This window comes from Phoenix dactylifera, chromosome 9 (genome assembly GCF_051530095.1).
Source record: "Phoenix dactylifera cultivar Ajwa chromosome 9, Ajwa_hap1_PhDact_Kaust_v1.1, whole genome shotgun sequence".
NCBI classification, from domain to species: domain Eukaryota; kingdom Viridiplantae; phylum Streptophyta; class Magnoliopsida; order Arecales; family Arecaceae; genus Phoenix; species Phoenix dactylifera.
In genome coordinates, this window is record NC_143198.1 from 32,125,230 (window position 1) to 32,145,372 (window position 20,143).

The 20,143-nt window shown below is 37.7% G+C and overlaps 3 protein-coding genes across 14 annotated transcripts; 1 reads left to right on the plus strand and 2 right to left on the minus strand.

The window, feature by feature from the left end:
* Positions 1–102: 102 nt before the first annotated feature.
* Positions 103–2,974, minus strand: LOC103719530 (uncharacterized). 6 transcript variants are annotated; one of them, XR_015969097.2, is made up of 5 exons: positions 2,773–2,973; positions 2,025–2,314; positions 1,082–1,305; positions 690–777; positions 103–364 (listed from the first exon to the last, which is right to left on the minus strand). XR_015969097.2 is itself a non-coding variant. In XM_088705048.1 (4 exons), exons 2-4 carry the CDS (start codon positions 2,209–2,211, stop codon positions 763–765), a joined length of 426 nt encoding a protein of 141 aa, XP_088561174.1. In that variant the 5' UTR covers positions 2,212–2,314; positions 2,773–2,973; the 3' UTR covers positions 561–762. The 6 variants fall into 6 exon arrangements, 3 of the variants coding, with proteins under 3 accessions (XP_088561174.1, XP_038987170.1, XP_026665378.1); XR_015969098.2 differs by having other exon boundaries at positions 103–432; XR_015969099.1 differs by having other exon boundaries at positions 177–364; positions 713–777.
* Positions 2,975–5,002: 2,028 nt separating this feature from the next.
* LOC103719568 (Ribosomal protein L34) lies at positions 5,003–15,614 on the plus strand. 6 transcript variants are annotated; one of them, XM_008808888.6, is made up of 4 exons: positions 5,003–5,344; positions 8,276–8,375; positions 9,238–9,304; positions 9,629–9,995. In XM_008808888.6, the coding sequence occupies exons 1-4, from the start codon at positions 5,071–5,073 to the stop codon at positions 9,731–9,733; spliced, it is 546 nt and encodes a 181-aa protein (XP_008807110.3). In that variant the 5' UTR covers positions 5,003–5,070; the 3' UTR covers positions 9,734–9,995. The 6 variants fall into 6 exon arrangements, with proteins under 6 accessions (XP_008807110.3, XP_088561175.1, XP_008807122.1 ...); XM_088705049.2 differs by lacking the exon at positions 9,629–9,995 and adding an exon at positions 15,246–15,614 and having other exon boundaries at positions 5,004–5,344; XM_008808900.6 differs by lacking the exon at positions 9,629–9,995 and adding an exon at positions 10,414–10,805 and having other exon boundaries at positions 5,004–5,344.
* On the minus strand, positions 11,063–18,245 carry LOC103719594 (BTB/POZ domain and ankyrin repeat-containing protein NPR1-like). 2 transcript variants are annotated; one of them, XR_015969100.2, is made up of 5 exons: positions 17,730–18,245; positions 15,611–16,346; positions 13,970–14,158; positions 11,638–12,115; positions 11,063–11,540 (listed from the first exon to the last, which is right to left on the minus strand). XR_015969100.2 is itself a non-coding variant. In XM_039131244.3 (4 exons), the coding sequence occupies exons 1-4, from the start codon at positions 18,243–18,245 to the stop codon at positions 11,293–11,295; spliced, it is 1,689 nt and encodes a 562-aa protein (XP_038987172.2). In that variant the 3' UTR covers positions 11,063–11,292. The 2 variants fall into 2 exon arrangements, 1 of the variants encoding a protein (XP_038987172.2); XM_039131244.3 differs by lacking the exon at positions 11,638–12,115.
* Positions 18,246–20,143: the final 1,898 nt, after the last annotated feature.

A 20,143-nucleotide genomic window follows, 5' to 3' on the forward strand; every position in this document is an offset into this window, starting at 1 on the left:
ATTTGGAGCCTCATTTTTAGATATCGCATCAACACCAAATAAACCCCATCAATCCAGCTTTAACAAGAACTGGCATGCATGAAGATTGTTGCTACTGAAAGGTTCCTGGTATCTGAAATGTCTAAATCCTAGCTTAAAACATAATATTTGGAACTTAAACGAAGAGTATTAAATAGATACAACAGTACAGTAGTAACTGCCAACTATATCCTTTTTGTAACCACCACAGGTTCTGAATTAAAAGATGGAAAATTTTCTCATAATTTTTTCACATGTTTTTAACAAAGTCCAAGCCCTAGGGTCCCCACTTTGCCTCGGTTGTGAAACTCTTGTTTTCTTTCCCCTGATCCTTCCATAATGCTCCCTTGCAACGAAGGGTGAAAAGTGTAATTAGCAAAAACCAAATAGCCAACAGTCCATACAGAGGCAAAACTGAAAAAGAAGAGGAAAGAAAATATCAAAAGCTGCACATCTATCAATTTCATCAACCAACTGCATACTATCCCATGTAACTGCAGAAGGAGCACCACATTAACAGATCCAACTCCATTTAAGAACAATTTCTGGAAACTAATTCATTAAATTTTTTCAATGTGCAGTGTGTCAATGCTGAGACAACATCACTAACCCAAGCAAGGAACTAATTAAGCTTGCAAACTGCATCAATTCACAGAAAGAACAAACCTTACCAGATAAGGTAAGGCTTAATCACCTCTGAGTTCCCCAGCATCGCGGCAACAATCTTTTTCCTTCTTTTCTTGATCAACAATCCAGCCTCTAAAGAAAGGTGATGTAAGACCAAGAAGAACATTTTCACTACCAACAATTAGATTCCACAATAAACAAAAAGTACATATACAAAAATTCATCTCTTTACTCTGCAACAAGTGAATAAAGAAAAAAAATATCCAAGAAACCACAGATGCGTATCTGTAACCATGTACACGTCTCCAGGAAAAGCAATCAAAGAAGCTCCCATAAACCTTCATGGCTAGTCTCTCTTTCCATTCATAGGGGAGCAGAATTTCTCAAACATTCTTCCCAAAAAACCCCAGAATCCCCCTTCTTTGTTTGTGTATACCTCATGATTGTGTTCTTTCTTTGGATGAATTGTTCCTACGAGGGCCTCGATCTCTTCTTTAGCTCGTTCAAATACACCAGGTCCTTTAACTTTTTCAATAGGTGTATTCTCGTCAATGTCATTGCTCGTACCATGAGTCTCCTTGTCATGGGTTTTAACCCTGTTCAATGTTTTGGCCTCTTTGTTTGCCTTATCAGCTAAATTAGGTGCTTCCACTACACTTTCTGCCAATCAATCAAAAAATACATCCTCATTGAGAATTGGATAATTTATGGATGGTAAAAACCAAAATTTATAGATGAAATAACATTTTCAAATCAATAACAAACCTTTTGGGATACTTCATATTGACTGAAGCACTAATTTATTCGAGAAAATTATTAGGAAAATGCATTAGGACTATGAAGAAAAATGTTCTATTTAGTCTTGAATGCATAAATCAAATAAATGATTTTCTACCATAAATATAAGAAGATAGAAGACTCCATTCCATATACCAATGATTCACCTTAAAAAAAGATTGTTTAACTAACACCCTTGTCAAAGATATGATAGAAAGAAAGCTTGGTCCGGTACAAATTTCAACGATAACAATGAGGTACCAGATGAAAATTCAGCCTACACAGGGTGGGAAAAAAAACTGATTTTGAATATATAATTGGATCATAAATCTTTTACCAGAGCAGGTGTTTCTTTCACAAAGTAAAGACCAACTCAACCCTAACTCTCAAGCACAAGCATGAGCAATTCTTAGCTTCAACTCTTCAAGTTTTGACTATGCAACTGCAAAATTTATTCAAGTGAATAATCATAAAGAGAAAGGAAGAAAAAATAACACGGCAGCACATCTCAGTGCCGCTAACATGGCAATGTCAGGATGATATCCAATTAAAATTTACTTTAATGCAGCTTCCATTTAATCACATTTGGGGTGGAAAATTACCCTCTTTCTTTGTGGGTGGATCATGATGAGGTTCTCTCTTCGAATGGATAGCCTCCACAATGGCCTCGATCTCCTCCTTAGCCCGTTCAAACACATTTGGGCCTTTAACTTTGTCGATTGGTGTGTTCTCATCGATGTCATTGCTCATTCCATGAGTCTCCCTATCATGGGTTTTCACCATATGCATGGTTACTTCGATCTTTTCTTTTACCCTCTTGTGCAAATGAAGTGTTTTTTGCTCGTTTTTCTACCAATCGATTCAAAATAGTACACCCCTATTAGATCCTTCACTGAACAACATGAAAAAGAAAAGCTGAAGCAATTCATAGATTTATATAAGATTACAAATGTATCAATTACAAGTCTACAAGAATAATAGGCGTCTATTAATATACAACTCCAAACTGGTACCAATTACATCTGTAAGTGATCCCTGTGACAAAAGAGGTTTTTTTTTTTAATTTATTTTTTTAATGTATGTAGGGAACTTGATTCAGAGGGATGATTTTTAGACTAAGATCCAACAAAAAAGAAAACTTTATCTAACCCCATTGATCAATCAATCATAAGAACTCAGAAAAACCTAAGATTTTATGCACTTATCTTCGGATCAAAGATGCAGTAGAAAAAGGGGTTCGTCCGATAAGATTTGTGCATTGCACACAATAATTTTTGAGGATCGAACACACACACACAAAAAAAAAAACACATCAAGAAAGCGTGGGAATTAGGAATGAAAGGAAATCACCTGATTGCGATCCTTTGATTGTAGAAAAGACCACCGATTAGTGGAAACCCTAGACGAAGCGGATGGAAGGAAGACGGAGAAGGAGTTTCTTGTAAAGAGCTGAAGCGTTGCGATGAAGTTCGAGGGGTCCCCCGACCCCCCACAAAACAATGCTATGAGATATTGATTTGCTGCGAAAACGTTGCAAGCGCCGTCTTGGCGGCTTGGCCACGCTAGTTGCGGTGGTTATCCTGACGAGGACACCTAGGTTCTACCCTGGCTTGGCTGTCTTGGATCAAACAGGATACAGCATTTCTAGAATCGTTGATGGCACATCAGATGCATGCGTGTAGCTCCCGTTCCGTTTCTTGCTCCGTCGTGGCGGTTGGAGATTACCGCTAAAGGTCACCCGTTCTAATCACCACCCGTCCCCTAGAACTTGTGGATTGGCCCAATGGCTTGTACTAGGTTATATTCCCAAGTTCTAAAATAATATCCAAGACTAGTACAATCTTAAGTGAAACCCAATTATTTTCATGAACCACTAAGGCCTGTTTGGGAGAGCTTTTGGAGGGCCAAAAAGCACTTTCTGGCCCTCCAAAAGTACTTTTAGATAAAAAATGCTGTTTGGTAAAATTTTCGGAAAGCTGTTTCAGCTTTTGCGAGAAGCTGAAAACAGCTTTTGCGGGAAGCTGAAAACAGCTTTTGAGAAGAAGCTCCAATTTGGAGCTTTCCGAAAATACTGTTTTTAGCTTTGTCGGGAAGCTATTTTTTAGACCAAAATACCCCCATTTAAATTTCACTTTTTCTCCCAAAACCCTCATCCCATCTCTTCCTCTCTCACCCATCCCCTCCCTCTCCCTCTCCATCTTCTTCTTCCTCTCAACATCGTCGCCTCTATTCCTTCTTCCTCTTCTTTTTTTTTTCTTTTTTTGTTTTTGTTTTGGGAGCTCGTGGTTGCCATGGTGGCAGCCACAATGTCGGCCACCACTCATGGCCAGCGACCCTCTATATTTCAATGAAATAAAATAATAAATAACTAAATAAAATAAATAAAAAGAAAATAATAAGTGAGTGGCAAATAATCTGATCTAAATAAATAAATAAATAAAAATATTAGTAATTATTTAACCAATTTTATCACCTAGGTAGAAAATTTGTTAGAGAGATAAATGGTCATTAGATTGATGAAAAATTAATTTACACTAATAATTATAATATTTTATATATTTATTATTATATTATACTATAAATATAATATTATATTACATTATATCATAATACATTGATATGTTATGTTAAATAATTTAATATTATATTAAATTATTATTCTATAATACATAATGTTATAGCACTATATTATAATAATATTATATTACATTACATTAATATTATACTATATCATATATTTATGTATTAATACATATTATATTTTATTATGCTCTGTTGTATAATACTGGTAATGTTCTTTATGGTCATTTTGTCACACAAAAGTACTTTCTCGGTTTGTTTACTAAACACATGTTAAAGTGCCACATCACTTTAGAAATGTAGTTACCAAACAGTAAACAACTTTTTATAAACGCTCTGCTTCAGATAGCTCTACTTCCAACAGCTCTACTTCCAAAAGCTCTACTACTAACAGCTCCCCCAAACAGGGCTTAAATATAAACGGTACAAATAGGGGTGATTGGTCAATGGGAATGAATTGAAATGAGAATCAAATCGGTCATATTCTCCGATATATTTGGTTCATGAATAGAATCAAAATCAAATTTTTATAAATTACTAAATATAAATAGTACATATAGGCAGTGGTTGGTCAATCGGAATGGATTGGACTGAAAATCGGATTGGTCATATTCTCTGATATATTTGGTTCATGACTAGAATCAAAATCAAAATTGAAATGCATGTTTTCAATACAGGGAGAGACAGTCGAGATTAGGTTTTGAAAGATTGAGATATTTTCATTCTCTTCTGAAATAGAATAGGAATGAAATTCCCTTCAATCAAATGGTCGGAGCGCAACCTTCAATCAAATATGTCCATAATTTATAAGCTATTTGGACCAAGGCCAAGCAAAGCAATCTTCAACCAAAAACTAGCAGTTGGGCTCCGGGTGCGGCCGGCTCGCCATTGGCATATGGGCCAGGCTCAACAGAGTTAGATACAAAGTTGCCGGTCCAGAACGGTCCGACCTGGTTTATACAACCCGGTTCAACCCTAGCGTGAACCATATATCAGAGCGCTCGGAGGAAGCTTCGGGGAGCCAAATAGGATCGGGAAAACTAGGGTTCTGGGCACTCCAGGGGGACGATGGCGTCCAAAACCCTAGCTCGGGCCGGGGCTTCCCTCATCAATCGGCTCCGCCTCTCCAATCCATTCCATCCCCTGGATCCGAGCAGTTCGTTGATTCTGCCTCACATTCCTTCCAATCCTTCGGCGCAGTCTTTCCCGGCGAAGTTTCAGACACATTGGTTTCCTCCGGTGGAGGGAGGAGAAAACGCCGAAATCCTAAAAATATTGGATTCTCCCGAACGGATTTCCTTCCCCTGCGGGCTCCCTTCGCTTCGCTTCTTCATAGAAGATGGTGAGAAGGAAATTTTGAGACGTTGGGTTCTATAAAATCCCTATTGTTCATTATTTTGCAAGAAACCCTAGAATAGGGTTTTGTTTCACACCTTCCTTCTTCTTTTTTCATTATATTAATTCAACGTCTTTTATTTCTTTCTGTTGGCTTCTTCATTCAAAGTAGCCGATCAGATTTTCTTATTTATCTTGCATGTTGTCTATATCTCATTGCAATACACGGTTTCTAGTATAAATAATACTTTGTTATTTAAATGGCGACGGAAGAATTCTTCTGCATTCGTGCTAAATTCTTGTCAACGGATGAAGACTGTTTAGTAGTTGGAACTTGCAAGAAAAAACATGTCGTGATATGTTGGAGGGTTGACATCACGTTATGTGCAATGCTAATTTTTCTTGAAACTTTAGTGATGATTATATTTCTGCGATCGAACGGTTTGCTATGAGAAGAAGTTCACCGAGCTTAACTTTCCATTTTCGTCCAAAATCCTCTCTAGATACTTCAGTCGTGGCTTTATTCAAGTCAAAAGATTGAAGACTGCTTCAAAATATCCCAGCCATAAAATTAATGCTGACTAAGTATCACTCCAATAATAAAGATCTCCTCAAGTTTTGCACAATTTTTTTGTGTAAAGCCAACATAAGCGTGGATCCGGAATTCGTCTTGAAAGTAGCAAAAAGCCTATAGAAATTTGTAGCTGGATTAAAAGTCAGACTTACCGCATGATTTGTTACTTTCACCAACCAACTTTATTTCAAATTAAGGTTTCTGCAGTATGCTCACATTGATCATGTCTGTGGTATGCGATGTATGCTTTGGAGGCAGTTGCACACGTTGACACTTTCCGTTCTCTTTTCTAAGATTCAACAGACCTGGTAGTGTCTCTAAATTTTGAAGACTTTTTTTTGCAGAAGGAAATTCAGAGGCCCTTAAATCGAGTGGTCAAATCTTAAAATCAGCTTATATCAAAGTCATTTGGGAGAAAAGTGATTATCCTGGCATCTTCCTAGATGTGTGAAAGCCTCAATTTCATGATAAGGTGGCTGCATCAAAACACTTGAGCAGAATGAAAATATGTGAACGAGCATGTCTTGCATGCGAGGTTTGATCGTGGCTGAACATATGAGGTCCTTTGCCCTACATTTAAGTGTTAATTTTGGAGCTTAACAAGATAAAGCTTCTTATCCATCTTGTTCCATGGATTGTGAAACATAAAGCACTTGGATGCCCCGAACCTCTTTTACACTACCCTATGCTACTTATGGGGCCAGTTGATTAACTAACGAGCTAAAACTAAATCGTTAGGTTTGGGGAGAGCAACTACTCAATTGTGAATTTTGTAATAAAACAGGTTTGTACCGGGGGGTGTCTATGTGGGATTATCATAATGAGAGATTTATAATGCACACATAAGTACAATTTGCTGTTCCAAATGTAAAAAAAAAAAAAACTTATAAATGTGTTTTGCAATATCAACATCTGCTAGTTTTCTATCGGACATGGACATTGAACAATGATCTCTTGTTTAGCACGTTTGCATTGTATGGTTTCATTAAATGACCTTGGGGGACATTAGACTGGATCTCTTATGTCCTTGGAAGAAAATTGCAACAAACTAGGCAAAGCCAACTTTTTGGACGTTGAACCTAGAGTCACTTTTTTTGTTAAGAAAAAAATTCTAGTTGTGATATTTTTATTTATTCAACGTGCAACAGTGTTATGGGGACGCTTGTGTCGAGCTCCGAAAATCCATGTCGTGTATGTATCTGAATTGGATATGTACCGAATACTTGGATACTTATGAAGTTCTTTCTAGCGACTTTTAGAGACTGGGAGAGTACTGAACTCTTCTGACAATGATTGAGCTGATCTCTTCCAATAATAAGTTTGATCGTCTAACTTGATACTAGGGGTGAGTAGTAGTTCTTTTTCAAGATCTGTCAAGAATGTAGGTATTGAAATAACTTTGCAAAATATTATTTTACTAATATTCTTAAATTAATTGGAAAGTCTGAATGAGAAAACACATATATTGAAGGATCTTACCAAACAATATCTTTTTAACATTTTCTTTTTAATGTTTAAATAAATAAGGTTTAAAGGTATAAATATATAATTTAGTTAAATTTATATGTTATCCTATATTATCCTCGTATCTCTCTTTTCCCTCTTGCCCAAAACAAATTCTCATATGCATGTCCATGCAACACTGATGTGCAAAAGGCATATCTAAAAGAGAACCAAGAATTCCTCAAATATGGAGACATACATAGGAGCATGTTGTATACGAGATTTAGTGGGCATTTTAAATTTCTAAGTATTGATGAAGAATTTGTGGAGTTAAGTTAGTCTTATTGTTCCAAGGCAGCTGATATATAGTCGGTGCTGGTGCTGGTGCTGGTGCTGGTGTTGGGAGACAATCTGTAGCTTTTACTTGGAAGACTTGTGGAGGGTTTAGGAGACTTACCCCCTCCCCCTCTACAATTTATTATTTTGTTGTCCTTATATATGCTGATTTTTCTCTCTCTGTTCCACTTTAATATAGATGAATAAACACCATTATTATTATTTTCCTTCATTAGTATTGCTTTTGATTGGTTATTAAGTAGATATACAGGAAGCACATATTACTGAGCACAAATTGATGAGGAATTTAGACATGCACTGTGATCTTATTAACTTTGTATTTGAAGTCTGCTAGATCTGTTTCACATTACTGCAAAAGTTATGTAGCTTTTTTGCTTTTATACTACTAGGTTGGAGATGTTTAACTTCTGAGATGATAGTTGATTGGGACCCTAAACTGAAGTTTCTGATTTAACTAGCACAGCAATATTCAGGCACTACAACTATTAGAAATTCAAATACTTTTAGTGTTCTTTTATCTATCTAATGGATATTGTCATTGCTAATACTGATACTTTTCTTCAGGAAATGATGCTTTGGTGAATGAGCCTTTACTCCTACTTCCAAAACGAACTTACCAGCCAAGCCACATCAAGCGCAAGAGAACTCATGGTTTCCTTGCACGGTCTCTCTCTCTCTCTCTCGCTCTCTCTCGCTCACTCACACACATACACACGATCAAGCTAAATTTTTTGTGTCTTCCTATTTTTAGATTGCTTTATGGCCAGTCAATCACTCATTTGGACAGAAGAAATATCGTGTGTTCATTTCTTCCACATGTTGTTTGACAAAAAGTGCAATTAGACCTGCTTTAGCATATTTGTGAAGCATATGGCAAAGCACTTTTGATGTTTTTTTCTAGATGGTATAGGAATTAGATCAGTCTAGCAATCACACTTATGGATGAACCAAAGAACTTCCATGCAATTTTTATATATAATGTGACCATATTATAGTTTTGGCATATAATGCGATTCGATTTGTTATCCATTATCGAAAGTTTACACTTCTCTTGTTTGCATATCTAACTTTAACCATTGTGCATTATCCAAATTATTTGGCATTGGTTTTGTGAATCCTTATTCACCAATTGCAAATCCTTTTTATTGGAAGCACTTGGTATGATGATTTCTGTACATGGAAGGAAAAATAGCATGATGTGCATGAGAAGAGCTCAAGTTAGTTTGGCTAAGCACATGGAAATGCACTTTGCAAGCACCTTGACAATCATGGTGAATCAAAGGGGTCTTCATGGAGGAGCTCTGTCACCGACCCTTTTTTGGGTTTGGACATTCTAGTTGCTACTTATTTCATGGTGGCTTTGTGTACTCCTTTTTTATTCTCCATTTTCTGTGATGCTATTCAGGCATGCTAGTTTGTTTGCAAGACTGCAGAAATGCTGCATACATATTTCTATATACTTATGTGCAAATATGTTTTTAGCAGTTGTTTTCCCTAGAATTGACAATGTGCATTGCCTTGCTCAGTAAGGCGACGAGAGGTGGACGGAAGGTCATTGCTCGGAGGTTGGCGAAAGGTAGAGCAAGAATCACGGTATAACATCTCTACCAAGTCTGGTAGTATTCTGGAAGTGCGCTTTCCCTTTGAAATATTAGATTGTTGTGATCTAAATATAACTGTACTCTTTGATTCCTAGCAATCACAAACTAGAAATAATAATCCACAGCAGCAACGGTAGCAATTTATTCTGTAACAACAAATGGGTGTTGCTATCTCTAATTTGTAAATCTGTCCATTTTGGTTTGCAGTTGGAACATGTTTGAAATGATTCTGGCCGTTCTTTTAAATCAAATTACAATTGAGTTAACGGTGACCTTTCTATCTCTGATTTGAAAATCTGTCCATTTTGGTTTGTAGTTGGCACATGTCTCGAATGATTACAGCCATTCTTTTAAATCAAGTTACAATGCTGATAAGAAGATCGTCGAACCCTCCCATGAGTTAGCGGTGACCCCTAGCTAATTATCTCTATTGGTCGCTTACTGTGAGCTGTGTTTTGATCTGGCTCTTTGGCTTGTAATTTGTGCCTCGGACCATTCTGTGTATAGGCCTTATTTGTCTTCTAGAAGTTTTCACCTGTAATCGACCTTAGAAATTTCATGGCATTGTTGCCCAAAATTGCCTTGGCTAAGATACTAATTCATAAGATTTTGCTCATGGTCAAGACCCGAAACCTGCTGTAAAACATTCTCAAACCATATTAAATCATATCTTTTTTAGTGTATTATATTGTTCCTTTCTAGAAGCAAGATCTTTGGTTTAAAAAGTTCCAGTGGTCCCACACCTTGTTTTCACCTTGAGCACAGTTGGCATATGATCGGAAATTACTCGTTTAAGCCTGTCGTTAGACATTTAGTGTTCCTTGGGAGAGGAGTCAACATGGCATATGATTGGAAGTTACTCGTTTAAGCCTGTCGTTAGACATTGTAGTGTTCATTGGTAGAGGAGTCAACTTGTATTCTCATGGATTCGTCTCTGTTTCTGAGGTTGCAAACAGGGTCGATATTTGGGGCCATCCCCTTTTAACAATTCTTCTCATGGCTTGTGGTTGATATGCAAAGTGCACATTAAGGCAGTTTCATCATTTAGTAAACTATATCCCTAAAGGTTGACTGTTCCTGAAGTTTCATTATATTTCGTAGTTTTATTATCTGTGTCGCAGATAGCCAGCCATTCTGTTTCTGTTGTGAAGATACTGGCCGATTTTGATCCAGCAGTGCTTGCATGAATCAACTATTGTGCCTGTTTTGTTCTGGCCTCATGCAACCAGCCAAAGCAAGGAGGTACAGTAGTGCGTTCCTCAAGAACGGGGTATGGTACATGATTTTGGTGATAGCGATCGCTTACCATTATTTGGGGATCCAGTCATCGTATGATTACCTGCAGATGTAATGTTCTGATGCATTTGTATGATAGTATTGATGTGTTTCTGATACCTAGAGGGCAAGCATCATTTTCTCAGGGAGAAAGGGCCTCATTTTTTTCAGGGACAAGTTTCTTTTGAATTGATAAGATCCAATTAGGTTTCCCTCTCTCTCTCTCTCTCTCTCTCTAAATCATCAAGACAAGAATCGCAATTTATGGTCCAAATTTCATACAGGAAAATGATAACAATAAAAATATTTTCATCGTCTGACTCATTTCTGTTACCATTTGCCATGGTTGTTCCAGAGAGAACAGGAAATAATTTGCATAGAGTTGGAATAATTGAGCTGTATATCTAGAGATTCTAGCTGGAACATTATTTCTGGCGCAACTGACCAGAGAACGGCAGTCATAATTTTCAATGAATAGTTAAAATAGTTGCTCACCCATCTTCAAGTAAAATTGGGAAAGCGAGGATGCATTATTCAATCATTGCTATTTACATCTCCATAACTAGGTTACAAATTTCTTTGGAAGAGACACTACAAGAGTTAATGAGAAAAGAAAATTGCGCTTCGAAGAACAAATATATGATACAAATTGAGGTTCGAGGGACACCAGATTAAAGATATAACAGACAAGGAAAATCATGATTGTCATTTCTTGGCGAGCTTAGTTCGAACAACTCGTAGTGATTTGGATGACGGAGTGGGTAAGGCAGACCTGGGAAGCTCCTCCCTGTCCTGGCTGAATGCCTTCATCATTTCATCTTGAAGTTCCAGGTATCTTCTCTTTCGCTCTTCTGAAGTAATATGCTCAAGACCAGCGAATTCTGATAAGTCATCATCCACAATCTTGTTAAGCACCCTCGAGCACCGAGGGAAGAAGCGCATCCCAAGTTCCACTGGTCAATAATATCTTGGTGAGTATTGCGATACCGCATAAAATATGAATAGTTAGACTAGAAGAATCATTTACCAGACCATTTGAGAATTTCCTACCCAAATAGATGGACGATAAGCGGCTAGACCTTGTGTTTATGCTCATCTTTATCCGATGATGTGAGATAAGTAGGTCAAAAAAGAAAGTTTTGTTGATTTTTGCTGGAACTCTGCATGCTATGACAGAATACAACTCGAAGAAACTTCATAGCTAATCCCAGCATATAATCTGAGTTCTATCAATAAGAGAGCTTACAATGCATATATGCGGCTCCTTCAATCCTACTTGGTTCACACGACAGTTTCTTCAAAGAAGTGGTTTACCATATTGTTATCTCTAAGCGATCACCAAGAGACTAGTTCTGTCACCTTCTGCATGCTTGTATGAAGAGACTTAAAGGGCTCATCAATAACATGGGCCCATCCCGTGCGACCTTCATGTTTGCATCAAGTGCTTAGAGAGGGTTCTTAGACCTTCCACTACCAAAGGTGAGTTATGAAACTCCCAAGTGACTTGACATCAAGATCATGCTTGTCTCTGCTTCACAAGTGCAAAGAATCAAAAGTGTGTGTAAAGGCAAGTAAGAATGTTTCCAATCCTACCAAATTGGCTATTGAATCCTTGAGAGATGCCCATGCTCAAATCATCACAGTTACTCGAAAATTTGAGCATTCTCAAGATATATAAGAAATGTCTCGAGCAAGGTTCGATCCTGTACCGGACCATTCTATTACAATATCGGTATGCGGTATGGTACAGCACAGTATACTGGTTCGGTACCGGTACAATACCAATCGGTATGGCAAACTTTGGTCTAGAGAGTAATAAGACAATAGGTTCAATACAACATCCTACCTATAACAACTGCCTCATTTCTTTCAGCATCTTCCTTGACAACTATTCATTTGAGGGGGATAAAGAATTCAGGGTTTGGGCAAAATTCTTGCTCAATATTGTAATTCAGCTGGCTTTCACCTTTCCCTTTGCTTCATTATGTGGCACATTTCACAATGCCAAATCAAAAAGGAGCTAGAAGATTGCAACAAACTAGCAAACTGACCTTTTGAGTTAGATTTCTGAGTTATTAAAGCACTAATCATTTATTGATAATTATATGGTAGCGTGACATTTATCAATCATTTTTGCTCGCTCAAAAAGCATCTCAAATGTGATCCCCTCCATTCCATATCTTGCTCTTTACTATTTTAATGAGAGAAGCCTACACCACTGGACTTTCAACTTTGAGACTTTTAGCGTCCCAACACCACAAGTTTCCATTGATTTGAATTTCAAGACTTCCATCTCTAGGTTTCATGTATGACAACAATTTGGGGGTTTTTTTTTAGTTTCATATGGTTAAGGTTTCCTGCAATCCTTTGATTCCTACATAAGAAGAAAAGCAAATGGCTTAAGATGTGTGGTCCACCCAAAAATGGCCATATACTGAAGTATGTTTCTCTCTTTCTCTGTGTGGCCCAAAACTCTTCCTGGAGGGTCTTGTAATGGTCTAACTAAAGGGTTCCACCAAAAATATGATCATATTGTTTTTGATATCTCCTCATATATACACAAATATATACATGACATCTCTTCCCCTTTTCTCTGTTTGAACTGTTAGTCCAGGCCAGTTCAGGTCCCTAGATCAATATAAAAGTTTCAGGGGAGCCAGCGAGCGATTCCACTAGTTCAAGGGCCGATTAGTTCATCCTTCAGCACGCTAGTGAGACTAGGAGGTCAAATAAAAGAACAAACCTCCACTTACACAATACACAGCCGATTTGTAATTTTATGCTATATGCAAGAATATTTTTCTATGCTCAGATATGGAGATTTTTCTTGTGTAGAAAAGGTAAGGATGACCGTTTATTAATTAATCGCAGTGATGCAAATTAAGATAAAATCACCTTTTCAGATGTTTCTAGAATTTGATAGTTTCTTTCAAGTTGGTTTAGATACTAAATCATATGCTCATAGATCCAGTCTTCTATTTGACAAGAGTTAATTATTGGAATATTTTAGCAATGCAGTTTTATCATTATAAAGAAAAAAAGAAAATCATCCTATTATATAGATTAGAAGAAAAGAGATCGTTCCATAACATTGTATACAATTCACACACTATTATCAGCTAATGGTACGACCAATTGGCTGCCAGAAAGTGGGGTAAAACACTCTATACATTTAGTCTCGTTTCAATATTGTTCTTTTATTGAAATGCGCGAGTCCATTCCTTTTATATACTTCCCCCTTTTTGGTTCAAAAATGTGCAATTGAATCTTTGACAGTTTCTAAAGTAAAGGGTACCTTGTTGCCAAATTAGAACATTTTCTTAATATCAATAAAAATTAATATCACATGTGCTTGGAAGGAATAAGATGCAGAGTCAAATACCTGTTCGATAGAGAGCCCTCATGCGAGATAAGTATTCTTCCTTCATCTTAAAAGGTGTTCTATCTGAATCCAATGTCATCCTCTGGCTGCCAGTAGAGAGGTTTGAGTTGTACTCCAGAGTACCATCCACATGAGCATTGTCCATGGCAACTTTTGCTTCCTTAGGAAATAAGAGCTTTGCTAGAGTAACTGCATTAAAATGCAACCAAATCAATCTACTATATTAGATGCCTAAAGCAACACTATTAGCAGAACTTTCTTTCAGGTATGAAGGTTGGTAGGAACATTTGCTGCATAGTTTGGTCAAATAAATATTTACAATTGTGTTTTATTATTATTTTCAACTGACTGAAGGCTCACTTCTGTCCAATATACTCAACTACAGAAACAATCACACGCACATATTTGAATGTACCCAACACAAATTAAGTCCTATAAGAGATCCTAATAAACAAAAATGAAGATTCCTACTACAAACTTCCTTATGAGATGAGAGAGGCCTCCATCACAATTTTGAACATATCCAACACAAATCAACTCATAGAAGTGATCCCAATATACAGAAATGAAGATTCATATCTCAAACTCACCTCCGTATGAGATGACAGAGTCCTCCATCAAAATTTTCATTAGATCAACTTTAATAAAGTTAAGAAAGAATTACATTCAGCTCAAAAAACAAGTAGTCTTTGGATTGCATGATAATTACTTGAAGATAACTTCTCAATGATTATGTAGGTCCTTTAACAAGTTCACTGCATGCAAATATTTTATCATCTCTGACATTTATATGCTACATGAGAGGGTATAGACTGATCCAATTGCAAAATAGGTATACACCAGACAGTTGATTGCATACGAAATGTTAGATTTGGTTTTGTTAACATTATCCTTGGTGTATAATAGTCCCTGTATGATGGCGCATTTGCAAAGGCTGCAAGCATAAACATGCATAACTGTAAAGAGTCGAACAAATCAGTAATCTATACCCGGGTTTGATCCAGGGAAACTGGAGAATATACCAGAATAGACCCCCTTTATTCTGAAATATCCTGCCAAAATGACTTCTTTGGCTCTACAATAAAGGAGGTTGGGAGGGGAAAAAAAAGCATTTTAACAAAGCTGACAAGCTTCCCTTTTGCTCACTTATTGCACCTAAGCTGGATTAAAGTGTACCAGCAAAATGGTAAAATAGATCTATTTTGGCTTATCCTTTCATTCACAGTAAAGCTCACTTATTCCACCAACTAGAATAAAACCATTCCTAAATCAACAGGATAGAGACAAAAATTTGGATTGCGGACTTGCACATGCAAGGATTTTGTCTGTCAACAGTCGCAGATAAATTTGAAGGCAATCTCACAGGTATTTGACTACTGGTTGTTTCCTGATTTCTTTCACAAAATAAAGCACAATAATACATCATATATGACTTGCAAAAGTGAAAACAGTACATGCAGACATGGTCAGGAACTCAGGAATATAACAACACATATTTCTAGATTTGGTTGTGTACGCACTGGGCAACAGCTGTGACCTTCCTCTCCAGGTTAGAGGTCTCAGGTTCAAATTTGAGTGGTGATGTATAACTACTGTATTCTCAAAAAAAAAAAAATATATTTATGTGCTAAGATAAATTACCTCTAGCTTCAAGATATGATAATTTCTGATGCGGGTCGCCGCTAATCATTGCAAGAGGAAGAGCCATTTCTTCTCTTCTTTCAGCTTGGTCTAGTACCTCGATGCACAATTTATCATTACAAGCAGCCTTTCCTTCTTCGTTGGGCCTTTCATAATCTATGTATCTGGTATGTCTTTTTGAGATTTGAATTGCTTTCTGTCCATGCGATGTGAGATCGGATGGACGAGCACCCTTTGTTAGAAGGGATACAATTATGGTGGGCTCTTTACGCATTGCAGCAATGTGAAGAACAGTGTAACCCCTGCGATTTTTACGGTTAACATCTGCTCGTTCAAGATCCAGCAGCTTTGCTGTAATTTGTGAATCACAATGCGTGACTGCATAATGTAGTGCATATGCATCATCTAGATTGGTGTGCCCCTCATCCAACAGCAATTTCACTAACTCAATATCATCTGAATCAAGAGCTCTGTATATGCTCTTCACATTCTTATCTGGGAAACCAACGCTTTCTGGACCATGTAACCCTGGATTTGAGCGTGACTTCATGATTTGCTTGACGATATCAGAGGTCAATGCCTTTTCAAGGGTTACATTATCCATATCTGACTTGACCACAATTTCAACACACTTTTGGAGCAATCTTGAACATGCTTTACCGCACAGATTTGCAACACGTAGGATCACCAGCATGTCATCCGTTGCCACCTTTTCAAGCATATCAAGGAGGTGCCGCTGCAATGGAACAGATATTGATGGTTTACCATCTTTTCAAGGAAACTGATAAATTGAATAAAGGGATACTAATGCACAAATTTGTGGATGCAACTAAATAATTAAGCAACCAGGTTAAGTAACAATAAATAGGTGATCTAGCTGAGACAAGCAAGCAGGCCCAAAGTGGCCCTGTTCATAGAAATTAAGTTTGTCTGTAAGATCAATCTAACTTGGCCAAGAACCAGTTGTATTTTGCAAGTGCTAATCACTGTAATGGATAAGTGTCATGACAAATTCCTTCAGCTTTCTCAACATCAAGTATCGTCTTTCTTTATCTTGAAAAATAGAAAAAGAGACATATTTTAAGCAAAACTATGTTTGAAGAAAGAGAGAAGATTGTCCCTATTCTTTGATAAGGTGGAAAGGTGAAAAAATAGAAAAAACAAGGCAAGAAGAGAATTCCAAAAAATTAAAGTAAAACCAGCAAATAGAGGAAAAAGGACATAATGCCCTGCTGTTAATTCTCTCATGTTGGAGACTCCTGAAGGTCCATATGGATATCACTTCATAGTGAGCTCTGATTAACAGATAACATGTTCTTTTACTTTTACAGTTTCCCCAAGCACATCCATAAAATTTCCTTGAGAGCCTTGCTTTCTTGCTACCTGCACCCACTCCTGCTTCTAGTAACCAAGAGCAGGATTGTACATCATGAGAGCAGATATTGTTACATATCTAGGTTGAATCAACTTCATTATTATTTATGGGGCTGATACTGGTGATACGTCGTCAATAACTCCAATGAGCATCCCATAGTTGAGACTTAAGAAGATGATATTGGGTGATAAGGGGGAAAACTTTCAACGAATTTGAGTAGGTAGCCCCTCGGATTAAAGAGCATTCAGTAACCTGCCATAACGAGCTCTTTGCCAGATCAAACTCAAAAGATACCTTGACTATATAGACTGGTGCAGAGGATTCTTATTATTACCTGTGTTTGAGTACATTACACACTGTAGCAATTCCATAGATTACTGTCAGTTCCTATTTCTCATATCTTTTACACCACTATACTAACCCACTAAAGCAATTCAATCACCTTTAGTCTAACCATAATTAGTAATTTGCTGATTTAAAAGAGAAGGAAATTTTACCAACATGTGATCATTAAAAGAGAGAATCCGCCCATGAATCGCACCCCAATCCTTTTCCTTTTTTAAAGATATTCTACTACACATTGCAACGATTTAAATCACTAAAATCCTCAAACAGACTGAAGAAAAAACCCGAGAATCAAGCGAAGACCCAAGCAAGATTTCATTTTGAACAAAAGCCGTTCCATTAAACCCACTCAAAACCTTGAAAAACAACGACTTTGGGATCCAGGAGAGCTGAGCTAACCTGGAAGAGGCTGACGAGCTCGGAGATCTGGAAGGTTGCCGAGGCGAAAAGCACCTGGAGCATGAAATCGACAGCAGGCCAGCAAGCCACGTGGTCGCACTCCTCGTCGACGCACTCGCAGACCCCCTTCGGAAGCGGGCCCACCCGGCCGGTGTACACGTAGTCCAGCACCGCGCCCAGGGCCTCGAACCCCACCTCGAAACCCTTAACGAGATCCCCGAGCTCCAGCTGCGTCGCCCCCTGCGCGAATCGCTCCCGGAAGAAGGGGCTCCGCGCGGCGAGCACGCAACGGTGGACGCGGACCTCGCGTGGAGGGTCGCCGGCTGCGGCTGATCCGACGGTGATGCGGGCGTCGGAGCAGAACCCTAGGTCCGACGAGCGGCGGAGGGCCCCGAGGTGCTCCGAGAGGCGGCGGAGGGCCACCACGTCGGCCGGGCAACGGTCCGCCGCCGGCGCCGGCGGATCGCAGACGCTGCTGCTTAGATCCGAATCCGCGAAGAGGTAGCTCGACTCCATCGCCTCCGAGATCCGTGTCCGTCAAGGGGACGCAGGGGAGAGAGAGAGAGAGAGAGAGAGAGGAGAGACGAACGGTTCCTGTCTTGTCCGTACTGTTTAGAAGAACATTACTTTAGAGGACTGCTTGTTTGCTAAAACAGATCACCGCCGTCGGTGTGTGGTGGCATCAAGGAGTGGATAAGGTCAATGATTTCTTTTTCTTTTTTTTAAGAAGGGAAGGAGAGAAGAAAAGGCAAAATCCAGTAAAATAAATTTTAATATTTTTTTGAAAAAAAATAGATCAATTAAATTTATTATAAATTTTATTTTTTTACTAAAATAAATGTTTCCTGCCGCTGAATACATACATAAAAATTAAAAAATAAAATATTCTTAAAAACTCTCAGTATGCAAGTCTAAGAAGTTTATTGATTTTTTTTTGGCATATACTTCTCTCGCATGAGCACAACCAACTACGTCACTAAAAAATAAACTATACAAAATAAAAAAAATAGAGAATTGTTCGGTTTAGAAAAAAAATTTAGGATGATAAATAGTAAATGATGCGACCCAATCAGCAGCTTGGTTTATCTTTCGAAGAACATGCATGATATGGACAGTATCGCACTCTCGCAACATCCATATTTTAATATATGAGCTACAAAAGAAGCAATGCAGTCGGCAATTTTATTAAATTTATTTAATAATTTTATCCCGAGATAAAACGTATTCCTCTACGATGATTTTTATGGCTCTGGGCTTCATGAGCTAGTGATTGGATGGGCGGAGTTTTCTTCCAATGAATAAGTTAATAATTGTGACACCTGGCATGACGTTAGTGTTGACTAGCTGAGGAGGACGATGGGGACAAAAGTGCCATATAGGAAGCTTCTTTGGTCAACAAACCGACTTTTAAAGCAAGCTGCCGACGAGAATTTTGCCCGTCTGGAAATGTGGCTTTCCACCAGCGATGTTAGATTCAGGCTACACATTGACTGACTACTGAGAGATCTGGTCCCTTTTTTAGTGGTTCAAACTGCTGGATCAATGGAGATGGACACGGTGGTCGCTTTTTGTGGAGTTGGGGTTGATGATTTCCGAACTTATTCATTATGTCAAGGAGAGCACGGGGGATAGCCACGATGACAGGCGGCTTTCAATTTTATGGGAGGTAATCAAGCAAGGGAGATCAATTAAAGCTGAGGGAGTTGGAAAACAATTTGCCATTATGGTACAAGAACTCATTTAATACTTGAGGTTCGTCTGGTTCACGGAAAAAGAAAAGAAAAAGTATGGTCAACGAAAAAAATAATAAGATGCCTTTTATTTCGTTGGAGTTTTCAAAAGGCAGAAATAAAAATTTTTATTTTTTTTAAAAAAATTCTTCAATATTAAAAAAATATTAAAGATCTAATTTTTATCAAGGGCATAATAGAAATTATACATAACTTTCTCAAGAAAGTGGATGGTCAACTAAACATAAGTACTTTGGAAATTTGTCATTTTCTCATAGTCAACTAAACATGCCAAAAGTACTTTCCTAAGCATCATCTTCCTAGGAATCTATTTTTTAGAAATCATATTCCTAGGAGGAAAAATGCTTCTTGCGAACCAAACGAACCCTTAAGGTTTTAAGATAGCCTCGTTAAGAAGGCATTAGAGCGGCCAGAAAGAAAAATTCCCTCTATTTTAACTATGTGCTCACTTAACATCAAGTATATTTATGTATGTATGTATGTATGTGTGTGTGTATATATATATATATATTCAATCAATTTTAAGAGTGTCTGCCCATGCACAGGTATATATATATATATATATATATATGTGTGTGTGTATGTATAAATATATATCTATATACATACATGCATATATATGGACATATACAACTATGTGCTCACTTAACACCGGGTATATTT

What these genes read in the sequence shown, in the direction of transcription:
- LOC103719594 (XM_039131244.3), bottom strand. Translation starts at nt 18,245, where the DNA reads ATGGAGTCGAGCTACCTCTTCGCGGATTCGGATCTAAGCAGCAGCGTC. An exon ending in AGCTCGTCAGCCTCTTCCAG is followed by an intron (nt 16,347 to 17,729) that starts GTTAGCTCAGCT and finishes GTTCCATTGCAG; the next exon opens with CGGCACCTCCTTGATATGCT. An exon ending in ATCATATCTTGAAGCTAGAG is followed by an intron (nt 14,159 to 15,610) that starts GTAATTTATCTT and finishes ATTTTAATGCAG; the next exon opens with TTACTCTAGCAAAGCTCTTA.
- LOC103719568 (XM_008808888.6), top strand. Translation starts at nt 5,071, where the DNA reads ATGGCGTCCAAAACCCTAGCTCGGGCCGGGGCTTCCCTCATCAATCGG. An exon ending in ACTCATGGTTTCCTTGCACG is followed by an intron (nt 8,376 to 9,237) that starts GTCTCTCTCTCT and finishes TGCCTTGCTCAG; the next exon opens with TAAGGCGACGAGAGGTGGAC. An exon ending in AAGGTAGAGCAAGAATCACG is followed by an intron (nt 9,305 to 9,628) that starts GTATAACATCTC and finishes TTTGGTTTGTAG; the next exon opens with TTGGCACATGTCTCGAATGA.
- LOC103719530 (XM_039131242.3), bottom strand. Translation starts at nt 2,211, where the DNA reads ATGCATATGGTGAAAACCCATGATAGGGAGACTCATGGAATGAGCAAT. An exon ending in TCCACCCACAAAGAAAGAGG is followed by an intron (nt 1,306 to 2,024) that starts GTAATTTTCCAC and finishes ATTGATTGGCAG; the next exon opens with AAAGTGTAGTGGAAGCACCT.